Below are 12,958 nucleotides of genomic sequence, written 5' to 3'. Positions count from 1 at the left end.
ATTGAAAGATTACAGAACATTGTAGTAGCTGGAATAAATCCAGAGGACAGAGAGGTTACTAGTGCGTTATTATTCCAAGGATTCTGTTTGTACTTGGATCACCCCTATTTAGTATCATTATTGGACATATTTCCGATGGCATTGAAAGAATTGTGTATTTTACTTTTTTTTTTTTGCACATGACAAGTTTTTCTAACAGAATTGGCACATCTGATGACCTACTGTAGGTAATGTAGATCTGAGCAATGGTGGAAAGTGTGTCCCCTATAATTCAATGCCAAAAATGCTTAGAAATTCACATGGGTCTCGGGCTGAATATCAGAATCAGAATCAACTTTATTGGCCATGTATACTCACGTATACTCAGATTTTTTTGTGGATTACAGTGCAGCATCTAGCAAGGGTACAGGAGGGAAGACAATATAATAATACAACATTTCTTACGTTACGAGAAAAAAGACAGTTCACATGTTTCGATTAGCATTTTTTTACAATTGGTGCTGGGATTTGCATAGCTTGGACTACATTGTTTAATTGGTGGATAGCTATTGGAAAGAAACTTCTTGCGGTTCTGGACGTCTTGGCAGGGATGGATCTGAAGCGTCTTCCTGATGGGAGGATGTCTAAAAGGTAATGTCCAGGATGAAGCTTGTCTGTCACAATTTTCCCAGCAGGCTTCTTGACTCTGGCTAACCATGACTATCCAGAGAAGGCTAGATATATATATAGATCGATATATCTATATAAATAGATAGATAGATATCTTTATCAGAAGGACCAGCACTCACCACGAGTAGGTAATAGTAGCTGTGTGCCCTTGCCAAATTGAATAAAAGACAGGCCTGGGAACCACTTTGTATTTATCAATGATGCCTTGAACTATTTCTCCCACTCATTGTTTAATAATCAGGCTTCTGATGATTTATAGAGATGTTACATAAGTGTTATTATTATTACATTACTTGCACAAGGACATGCTTATGTCATCTCGTACACCTCTAGTACTAGAGATGAAGCTGCACATTTTATACCTAAGCCATGTGGTTAAAGTACATATATGGCCTACACAGTGGTAAAAACGTTGATCCACTGTATTAGAACTTGTTGATATTTTCAGTAATATCACTGTTCTCTAGAAAACAAGAAGGCTGGATTCTCCAAATAGTTATGTATTCAGTACAGCATGTGTAGGCAATGTGCACATTTAGCACAGCAGATATAAATATAAGGTACTTGTTTCCTATCTGGGCGCCCAGGTTTTCTACGTACGGCACCGTAATGAAATCGGATCGCATCGCATCGGATTCGGTACTCGATGATGTACGATGGCATACGATGCTATCCGATCCGATTTAATTTTAAATCGGATCGCATCGCATGCGGTGCACAATGCTGTACGATGGCGTCCGATCCGATCCGACTACATTTTGTATCGGATCACATTTATTTCATTCAAATATTTTATTTGAATTAAATTTTTTTTTTTTTTAAATAACCATTTCAGGCCCTGGTCACCACCACTATCCACGTGATCCCGAAGCGTGGCGAGCGGCGGCGGTACGCGTCCTCCGACTTTTTCATACCCCCACTATCCACGTCGGCGTGGAGTTGAGAATAGAAAGTGTGGCGAGCGCAGCGAGGCGAGCGCAGCGAGCCCCGCGAGGGGACGCGGATACCTGTGAAGCCTGCGAGGGGACACGGATACCTTCACAGGTATCCGTGTCCCCTCGCGGGCTTCACAGGTATCCCGCTCGCCACACTTTCTATTCTCAACTCCACGCCGACGTGGATAGTGGGGGTATGAAAAAGTCGGAGGACGCGTACCGTCGCCGCTCGCCACGCTTCGGGATCACGTGGATAGTGGTGGTGTCGTTGGTAATGGGGCGGTAAATTGCCATTATCAGTCCACTAAAAATTGGCCATCCTATGGGCCAACCATAAAAGCGGGAACAAAATCGGATCGCATCGCATCGTTCAATATCGTGTATGTGCATTTGTGGTATCCGATGCGATGCGATCCGATTTTTATACGGAGAATAGCATGGTGCGTAATTAACGTAGCGGGCGCCCAGATAGGAAACAAGTACCAAATATAATAATTCAGGCCTCTCCCGCATTTGTCAGAGCTCCAGTTTTCTAAACAGATGCTGTTTTTGTTTTCTGGAAATGACCACCGAATGTATCCACTATCATAGCCATACACCGTGCAGATAATCTGTATTATACATGCTTTCTCCTCAGTGCTTTTTCATGAGGGCAATACTGTTGTAAATTATGATACCTGCTGTACAATGAAGTATAGTGCTAGTAATAACAGGATCATCAGTTCTGTCAGCAAGACCACCTTAAAACAAGTTGTGGGAAGAACAAGAGATTTAAACGGGATACGGTCATTGGGTCACCAGCATGATGGTCAACAGTCATTAGGTCGACTTGAAGGAAGGTTGATAGCATAGGTGCCGATTTATGTTTTTGCTGGTGGGTGCTCAAGCCAAAAACATAGAGGAGTGGCTTCATGGGGAAGGGGTGTGGCCACAAAATAATACCAATATATTATTATAGAGTACAGTTGTCTCCAATATTCAAATTACGGCAACAGAGTTCCACATACATAAATGCCCCCACAGTGCAGGTACATAAATGCCCCCACAGTGCAGGTACATAAATGCCCCCACAGTGCAGGTACTCCGTGGACAGAATACACTCTTCGTGGCATACTGTTTCCCAGGTGGCGGGTCCGGCGATGTGGGTGCTGCAGCCGCAAATAAGCAAGTTAATATGGCGGCCCAGCAGCGGGACTTGGGCCCGTGGGTGCTCATCAAGTTCCGTGGGTGCTCGGGCCCTTAAACACCCACAGAATCGGCACCTATGGTTAACAGGGTTATTAGGTCGACAGTGTCATTAGGTCAACATGGGTTAGGTCAACAGTCAAAAGGTCGCCATGGGGTTTTTCACATTTATTTTTAGCAGACATGTGCCTACAGGTGGTATTTCACGCCCTACCATCCACTATGGCGTGGTGGGAGAATAAAATAGTCATTAGGTTTAGACATGGTTACTGCAGCAGTGGAAAAGGTGTATTAGATTGTTAATATAATAAGACAAAGGTCTTAGGGTACAGTATGTATATAGTGAATACTCATAATTTAGCTGCTCTCTCTTTTGTTACTGCTTTCAGACAAGAAGTCACCATGGTGCCCTGCGGACCAGCATTGGCCTTTGCTCGTTGTTTACTTCGTAGGAAAATTGTAACCTTGGACAGTTTAGAAGATTCCAAGCTATGCCGTTGTCTATCCACGGTGGATCTGATCGCTCTGGGAGTTGGGAGTACTCTTGGAGCTGGGGTCTATGTTCTTGCTGGAGAAGTGGCAAAGTCAAACTCAGGACCTAGTATTGTGATTTCCTTCCTTATCGCAGCATTGGCGTCTGTAATGGCAGGCCTCTGCTATGCAGAGTTTGGGGCCCGTGTACCAAAGACTGGCTCAGCATACCTGTACACATATGTCACGGTTGGTGAACTCTGGGCATTTATCACCGGCTGGAACCTGATTTTATCATATGTCATAGGTAAGTACTTTGCACACTAGAAAATGGGTTATTTTAAATTTTGCTGTATTTTTTTTTCAACTGGTCTTTTGTTATACAATATATACATTATCAAGGTGCAGAGAACAACAATTTTTTTTCTTTAGCTAGTTAATGCATGCTTAGTGTAACACGGGCTAGATTATACTTTACTCCCTACTTTAATTTCTATACAAAGTAGAATTCTCTGAGAAGTTCTGCGCAGGGGTAGTGCTACCATTAGCTGTCTAGGGTGCTGACGCTGCCTAGCATAATATATGTGCAGAGCAACTTACTGTTTGGGGAGCATATTTCATATTTAGCAATATCTAATAGATTTCCTTCTGGAATAGTAACTTGTGGCGAGCAAAGAGTAGTGAGCTACAGTACATTGCCCGAAGCGCGCCAAATGCAGCACGCCCGCAAGGCTATATGTAATTACTGATGGTGGTCACATATTACCAAAAATACAAGATTTGACCTTGGAACATTGAAAACTTTCTGTTGACCATTGTCTCATTGACCTTTTGACCCTGACAACCTTTTATACCTGTCAACCTAATGTATGTCAACTATCTGGTGTCGACCTGAACACTTTAAGTCTTCTATACCACACCCCTTTGTTATGGGATACGGTCATTAGGTCAACCCTATTAAGGTCGACATGCATTGGGTCAACCACTGAAGGTCGATGGCCTTAGGTCAACACCTGAAATAGGTTGTCATGGGTAAGGTCGACATGGTTGAATAGTCGACAATGGCAAGGTCTACAGTGAAAAGGTTGATATGAGGCTTTCACTACGATGTGGTGGGAGAATAAAAAACCTTGCCCGATGCATGGTGAGCCCAGCGGTACACCTAGGCGGTGTCCATTTCAACTGTGTAGACATTCATTTCAATTTTGACATCCTTCTGACCCTGTTGACCTTACCCAAGTTGACTTATTTTAGGTGTCAAACTTCAGTGGTCGAACCAATGCATGTCGACCTACATTGGATTGACGCATTGACCCTTTGTCATTGGCTTTGCACATACACACATGATTTTCGGCAGGAGTCGTAGATTTATTATTTATAAAGAATGTTTATTTTATTATTATGTATATTTTGTAGCGATCATAGGTTTTATATACTGTACATGTTCATTTGTTTGGTGTTTCCTGTCTGTATAACTTTACCATGTGTGTGTGTGTGTGTGTGCGCACATCACGTGATACAAAAAACAAATCCACATTTAGGGGGAGTTGTATGGAGCCTTCCAAAGAAGGTAAGTGGAGACGTTGCCCAGCGCAATCAGTGAACTACCAGTTATTATTTACATAGTACATTCTATAAAATGTTTGAAGGAATTTGATTGGCTGTGCTGAATAACTTACCAGCTTGTCCTCTTTAGAAGGTTTAGTACATCTCCCCCTCAGTTCTTTAGCAAAGAGAGAACATCAGATCTGTTTGTACTATAAACCAAAGGCATTGGCCTAGTAACACTCCAACGCTATCTCTCTGCAGGCACTTCCAGCGTGGCGCGAGCATGGAGCGGAACATTCGATGAACTGCTGGGGAAGCAGATTGGTCACTTTTTTAGAACGTATTTTAGGATGAATTCTACTGGATTGGCAGAATACCCTGATTTCTTTGCAGTCTGCCTTATACTGCTCTTGTCTGGTAAGAATGTACAACATGCGGAAGGAACTATTGGGGCTGGTCCGAATTCAACCCCTTCCCTAATGTCTGGGGTCTGTGAATGCGCATGTGCCAATATGCGCATGCGCAAACCCAGGGAGATGATGGCTTTGGCGAGTTTCACACTTGCCGAACCATTCACTCAAGGAGGGGCGGGAAGGGGGCGGCAGCAGGGGAACGCCAATCATTTTGTGGAGTCCGCATAAAAACTCTGGGCGGTCCCCTGCATACGCAAACGCTTGTTCGGGGCTGACGTCACATATTGTTTTAAATATAGGATCTCATAAGAATACTGAATATTAATGCCATATACAGTACATACATCTGCTCATGCACAATTAATAGCAGACTACAATTATAAATCAGTAAAAAAAAAAATGATATAATTGAAAATGATGATACAGGTTGAGTATCCCGTATCCAAAATGCTCGGGACCAGGAGAATTTTGGATAACGGATTATTCCGTATTTCGGAATATTTTAATATTTTAATTATGTATTTTGAAGTATCTTGCATGTATGCTGTATAAACACATAAAATACACACAAATATATTTTATTACCACATAAAATACACACAAATATATTTTATTTGTTCAAAAAACAAGGTTTCAAAACATGAAACAAAATTTGTGTACTATCTCAGATATTGAATTTGAATGCCAAGCAATCATTTTCTTGCACATATATAGTGCCAGTTACATATCATGTCACCAGTAGTGCTGTTACAAATGTCCCCAGTGAGTTTTTAGCAAAAAAAAAAAATTTTTTAACTTTCTGGAATGTATGGTTTTCGGAATAATTCGGATAACGGATACTCGGATACGGGATACTCAACCTGTATCACTAAATGGCTGTGAAATAAAAATTAATTGGTGAAACTGCTTTAAGAAAAAGTAAAGAATACACATAATTCTTCATAACATCCTGGTGAATTGTAGTTTGCATTTTAGGCATGTTTCCTGGCTGTTTATTGTACTTTGTGCTTTTTCCATTCAGCAATCCTGTTATTGATGTTGTCAAAAACAAAACTAATAACGTATTAGAAAAGAATTATGGGATTATGGAACGGAAGTGCGCTTGAGTGGTGTGAATGCGCCTGTTTCCAGAATTATGTTTTGAACCAGGGTTAGGGCTGGGACAAGTGTGAACTAATAATGATGATTGTGATTAAATAAAGTGCACGTATATTGGCAGTCAGATGCCAGGGATAAATACAATACTGCTTGCAAGTACACACATTTGTGTCTGTGCATGTGATTATGCTTTTATTAAGCTCAGTGAAGTGATAAACTGTCTGGTTTTTATCACCGGCCAATCAGCTCCTACCTGTCATGTTTCAAACCAAGCCTGTAACTTCACAGGTAGGAGCTGATTGGCCAGTGATAAAAACCATAAAGTTTATCACTTCACTGAGCTTAATAAATCTACCCCTAAAACTGTAGTTATTGAGGGCCAGGTGTAGCAAGCTTTAAAAAAATGATAAACAACCAGCTTATAAGTTCCAAACTGCTATTTTTCAAACCCAGACTGTAAGATGACAGTTAGGGGTTGATTGGCTGGTTGTTTATCACTCTTCACTTTATCACTTTTTTAAAGTTCTGGCCCTGAGAAACTTATTTTGCTTCATTAAGACTTACAAAATCAAAATGACAGCTTGATGAATTCTTTTTCAGAATTCTTTTTTTCTGTATGATAGTGAAATTCAAGGAAAGTTTGCATCACATGATCTTATTAATTCGCATGTCCATAGAAATGCCATTGACTTAATCTCTTGATAATGATTAGAACGATTATCATTGAACTGTTAAATTTACAGAGATTAAGGTAACTTCTGTCGGTATATTCTCAATTGCAATCTATGCTCAGTCCTGTGAATGTTACACAAAACCATAGTGTAAATAGAAGTTTGTCTATCTGACAAAGATTCCTGCTCACCTGATAATTCCCACAAATCCTAGTTTCGGAGGATGGATTCTAAAGCTGACCATACACTAGGGCGATTTACATGCAGTTTGGTGACTTTTCATGCGACTGTGGTAATCAATCGCATGAAAAGCGTCCAAATAGCATGTGATTGACAGCAGGCCTGATGCGATGCATGGTCCGGTGCCCATCACATGAGAGCCTGCGAGTCGCACCGGCTGCAGAAGCGGTCTGTTGGAACACATCTGAGCCAGGCAAGCTTGGCTAGAATCATATGTGATATATCTTATGCGAAAGGACCTCATACACGATATTGCATGTGATCCTGCTGCCTGGGAAGGTCCCAGGCGGCTCAAAGGGGGGTTGCATGCCACATCCAAGGAGACAAGCCGTACAAGTGTATGGGCACCTTAATATGCCGGCTACATTTTGCACAACATAGAACATGAGTGCAGAGTCCAACGCACTGGTGATTTCTGCCAGCAAATCCCACAACTTGATGTGGCCTTTGCTGCAAAGCCTGGATTGGTTCCTAGCAGGATAGGCTGGAGAGTCAGCAAGTAAGGTTGGTACACATATTGCTTTCACCAATGCAATTGTATTACACTGAGAATAATGAGGTCTCAATGCAAGGACACATCAGGAGAAACGAGATACTACTAATTGAACTATAGAAAGAATAAGACAAACAATAAGGAGATACAGCTTTAAATAAAGCTTATTATACTTTTATTTATTTGTAATCAAGTATTTTTATTAGTTTCCAAAGAATAGATAACAAACCTAAAGAAAAAGACAGACACGAAACAAAACCTCACTAACAAATAGCAATAATATAAAATACCCAGCATAAAACGGGGATCTAGATGATAAGCAGCCCATACACGCTGCTCTGTGGGTGTGCTGTACTAGCACAGATCGCATTGCATTGCATTGCATTGCATGTGCATCCGTTGTGCATGCAATGCAATGCAATGTGATGAAACCTAAGTACAAAAAGTATGTGCAAGCACATACTTTTTGTACTTAGGTTTCATCACATTGCATCGCATTGCATGCACAACGGATGCACATGCAATGCAATGCAATGTGATCCATGCTAGTACAGCACGGAAAGCACGCCCACAAAGCAGCGTGTATGGGCTGCTATAGGTCTACAGATAGGTATGTACAGTCTACATACATTGGGTCGACCACTGAAGGTTGACATGTCTAAGGTCGAAGGGTCAAATGGTCATCACAAGCATTAGGTCAACATTGGGAAGGATGACCGTCAAAAGTTCGACATGGGTTTTTCCACTGTTTTTTTCCCTGTTTTTTTCGACATAGTTGACATGGACACCATGGTCCCCTCGCATGGCTCATTGCGCTCGCCATGTCAGCTCAAATAAAAAAAAAACATGAAAGACGTATGTCAACCTTTTGACTGTCGACCTTCCCAATGTTAACCTAATGCTTGTGTATGTCGAACATTTGTCATCAACCTTGGTGTCGACGTATTGATTATCGACTTAGATACTGTATTAAGGCATGGGCTGACGTAGGGACAGAGGCAAACTACAAGCCTACCGTAGTTCTAAGTCAGGGGGTCATTGGAAACGTCAGTAAGAGCATAGTGGGATTCCTGCCACACCCTGTAATACTCTGAGGGGTCTCCTCTGTTCTGATGCATAAACCTGTCATGAGAGGCCGTAACATTATCTAAAGCTATCCAGGAGGAGAGAGAAGGGGGATCATATGCGATGGGCATTCGGACTGTGGCCAGCGTTAAGAGGTTATTCACATTAGATGTAAAGGAGCAGGAATATATTCCTCCAAGTTGAGACCAAAAATACAGATACATGGGGCTAGTAAAGGCAAGGTAATACTAGAACTACCTATAGAAACAACCACCCTAGCCCAGAAGGAGTTCACTCTAGGACAAATCCACAGAAAATGCCAAGTCAGCAGAGGGAGCACAGCATTTACCTCATAAGTCTGAAGAAGATGTACCGTCTACAGCAGGCATTCCCAACCACGGTCCTCAAGGCACACCAACAGTGCAGGTTTTGTAGATATCCAGGCTTGAGCACAGGTGACTTAATTAGTATCTGAGGGATTCTGATTAAACCATCTGTGCTGAAGCCTGGATATCACTAAAACCTGCACTGTTGGTGTGCCTTGAGGACCGTGGTTGGGAATGCCTGGTCTACAGAGTCGAGTTGGGGTCCAATAGATAAATCTACTTAAATCGCCAGTCATGGCCAGTGTTCTTACCGGGGACACTGTCCCTGACAGATCGCTCAGCACACAGCGCTGACACATCACTGTGTGCTGAGCGATCTTGCTGAGCAATCTAGCATTGCGCAGAATGCTCAGCAAATCTCCTTGTGTGTAGGCCCCTTAAGATTGCACAGATCTCCCTCCCCAAAAGACGACTGGGCAGGTGACACAGATCAGCGCCCAGGCAATTTACACACTAAGGAATGAACGGGTTGGGATCATTTGGTCTACAGCATGATGGTCGACAGTCATTAGGTCGACATCATTAGGTCGACGCGGGAAAATGTTGACGTGTGTCTAGGTCGACATGGAAAAAGGTCGACATGGTTCTAGGTCATTAGTTCGACGGGTCATTAGTTCGACAATGTCTAGGTCGACAGTGAAAAGGTCGACATGGGATTTTAATGACCTGTCAAACTATCGACTTGTCGAATTAACGACCTGTCGACCTAGAACCACGTCAACCTTTTCCTAGGTCAACCTAGAGCCATGTCAACCTTTTCCCATGTCGACCTAATGACTATCTACCATAATGCTGTAGACCAAATGACCGCATACCGAATGAACTGGGGATCCAGAAAGGAGAACAAAAGTCCCCTTCATTCCAAAAAAGTAATATATAAAATTTTGGACAGTTCTTCAGTGTGTCCACCAGAAAACCGTCCATAATATGCTGGTTTAGGGGCAACAAACTGAAGTTTGTTCTTTGGTGACCTGAACTGACCTCTTGCACACACACAGTAGTTGTACCATGCTATCCTTGTCACTGTAACCTAATTCCATAGCAACATTTTTGTTGGTTTACAATGGCAACCAGTCCATTACACACTTTACAAATGTCATTTTGTTCTAGTAAAAAAAAATTGCAACTAGAGTTTAAGCTTGTGATTAACGCTGGCAGCCATAGCAGTTTGGTATCTTGTTATCTGTCTGATGTCACTAGGGGAAATTACACTTTTCTCTTCCTAAATAAGTTGGATGAGCATTATTAGTCTTCACATCATTCTCAAGGGGTGTACACATAGGCCCTGATTCTGGTTGACTCTGTAAGCTGCAAAGCTCGCAGTTTACCGAGTCCCAGAGGGCCTGCACCTCCGCCATGCTGCTCCCCATCGCCACTGTGTCACGACGCCACATCCCCTTGCATGTCCACATCCCCTCGCATGTCCCGCTGCGCAAAAATCATTTGATGGTCGCCGAGTCGTTCACCTGGGGAACCTGCACATGCGCATAAATCATTATGCGCATGCGCAGATAAAAAACATAAGTCCCCCCCCATGAACGCGCGGGGGACCGAATTAACCAAAATGACTACCATAGTGCCATTGCCTTGCTATTCGATAGGGATCGAATCGCACAGAAAGGCAACTGCATTCAATTTGGATTATATAGTACAGATCTGTACTATATAGTCTTACCTGCAAAGTCTGTTTTTCTATATCATTTTGATACCACAGGGCCACACATCGCGATCGAACAGAAATCGAATGTGTTTGATTTCTTTTCGATTTTCAATTTCGATTTTCGATTATATAAGCAAAATGGAATAGAAAAATAGACTACATTGAACCGTGTGTACGCCCTCTCACAGACACTGGCATTGCTCCTCTACCTGTGCAGCATACATGGTCTATTGGTAAAATTTTGCCTCTTTTTATTTTCTTACATACAGTACCTTATCGGACCACCTGATCACACAATGACAGTACTGTACTAGAAATGTTACCTTCTACATGCTTCTAAGGATTACATTGCTAGGACACTACAGTCTCATAGTGCCACTCCATCCTCATATGGATAGTTGCTGGCAGTTATTTGTAATATCAGATGCACTTGGTTTCCATGGCAGCTAGGATGCATATTAGAGCATATATATTAAAATAACAGCTTTTGCTAATTTCTGCATCACAACCAGTGTGAGGTGTAGTTTTAAATGTACAGTATATCTCAAAATCCCATAGTCCTCAAAGCCTAAACAGGTGGGACTAAGGGCTTGATTCTGGTTCACGTGTAAAAGCAAGTTCTCAAATGGACAAAACTATGTGCACTGCAGGTGGGGCAGATGTAACATGAAGAGAGAGTATTATTCTCCACTACCAATCAGTATCCACTACCATGGTAACAGGCCACTGATTTGCTGTTTGCAGCCAGTCTTTCAATCAACTGCAACCAGGCAAACTTGACAGAAAAACAATTCATAGTAAATTTACCCATAGGGCAGAGGTTCCCAAACTTTTTTTAATCACGGCACCTTAGAGTATCAGAATATTTTTCAGGGCACCCCAAGGCCAAAGTTTGTTACCAAGAATAATAATAATAAAAAAATAATTAAATAAGTTGTGCTTAAATGTCATCCTTAGGTCCAGTTATGTGGTGAGGAACACGATTCACTTTTGTTTCCCCACATATTTTATAATTGGAAGCCCCAAGCACTGATTTTGCCTGTTTCATTGGCCATGAATAATTTGAATTGGTTCTGGACCACCAACGCTCCGAGGCACCCCAGGGAGCCTAGGCGCACAGTTTGGGAACCACTGCCATAGGGTCTTTATGACGCACAGCAGAACTTCTGTTGTAGAGGATGGACTGAGTGACGAGCAATAGTGACGAGGGATTAAAAAAATTGTGCAAAATTCCACCTAGCAACATAGTAAGAAATAGACTGTTGCTAAGTAAAGGAAAATAGTATTTTCTTACATCATTTTCTTACATCAGAAACACACTGGTTGAGATGGAAGGCAATGTGATCCATGAGTATTTGAACACCTGTTTGGATAATCCTAGGGACAGAAAGTTTTTGGATTTGTACAATGAAAAAACAAAACGCAAACTTAATGAACTCCAGTAAAGTGTGGGGAGGTTTTGCAAAGCTTTGTGAGAGATAAAGTGAAGAGATAAAGTACAAACCAATCAACTTCTGTTATTTAACAGGCTTTGGGGTAAATTCCTGCTTTAACTCATTGATGAGGCAAAGCAGGAAGGGACACCAACAAGATGGTATAGACATCTTGTCCGCCGAAGCATCAGTTCAGACTGACGCCCTAGCACACGTTAGGTGCGCTGGTAATACATTTAAAACAAGGTTATTCCCCCCAGATAACTAGCGATAAGTGCAGCATATGCATGTAACGCTAGTTCATACATCTGCCCCTTTGAAAATATAGAGCTGGTTGGTTGGTACTTTGTCTATCTCCACTTTATCTCTCTCCATGCTTTGATAAATTCCACCCTATGCCACCATAGAGATAATAGTAGTAAAACACAAAATTGGCGATGCTGCTATGTGACTAGTATTCATAGACCAGAAATGATGAATGGTGTTTAGTGCAGCCATTGAGCAGGTCGCAGGTCACACGCTGGTCACAAATAATAGTATTCCCAGATACACTGTATAATCCCAGGAGCATGAGTGCGAAAGGTGCTTGTCTATGACGTAGCCGGGCCGCTACAGTATATCACATGGCATTTGTTGATCCCCGTTGATCGGCTTTTTCATGTTGTGCACAGTGTAATTGGCCGCCTTCTAC

At 42.1% G+C, this 12,958-nt stretch overlaps 1 protein-coding gene across 5 annotated transcripts in view; it reads left to right on the top strand.

Moving 5' to 3' along the window:
- Positions 1–12,958, top strand: part of SLC7A2 (solute carrier family 7 member 2) — a 103,412-nt gene that overhangs the window by 56,332 nt on the left and 34,122 nt on the right. For all 5 annotated transcript variants that reach the window (XM_083169682.1, XM_083169673.1, XM_083169647.1 and 2 more), the window contains 2 exons: positions 3,179–3,567; positions 5,070–5,225. In XM_083169682.1, the coding sequence (XP_083025808.1) occupies positions 3,192–3,567; positions 5,070–5,225 (532 nt within the window). In that variant the 5' untranslated portion in view covers positions 3,179–3,191. The remainder of the gene's footprint in view (positions 1–3,178; positions 3,568–5,069; positions 5,226–12,958) is intronic.

The sequence above is a fragment of the Crinia signifera genome, chromosome 1 (genome assembly GCF_055691185.1).
Source record: "Crinia signifera chromosome 1, ASM5569118v1, whole genome shotgun sequence".
NCBI lineage: Eukaryota > Metazoa > Chordata > Amphibia > Anura > Myobatrachidae > Crinia > Crinia signifera.
The sequence above is the reverse complement of the archived record's forward strand: the minus strand, read 5'-3'. Positions and strand labels throughout refer to the sequence as shown.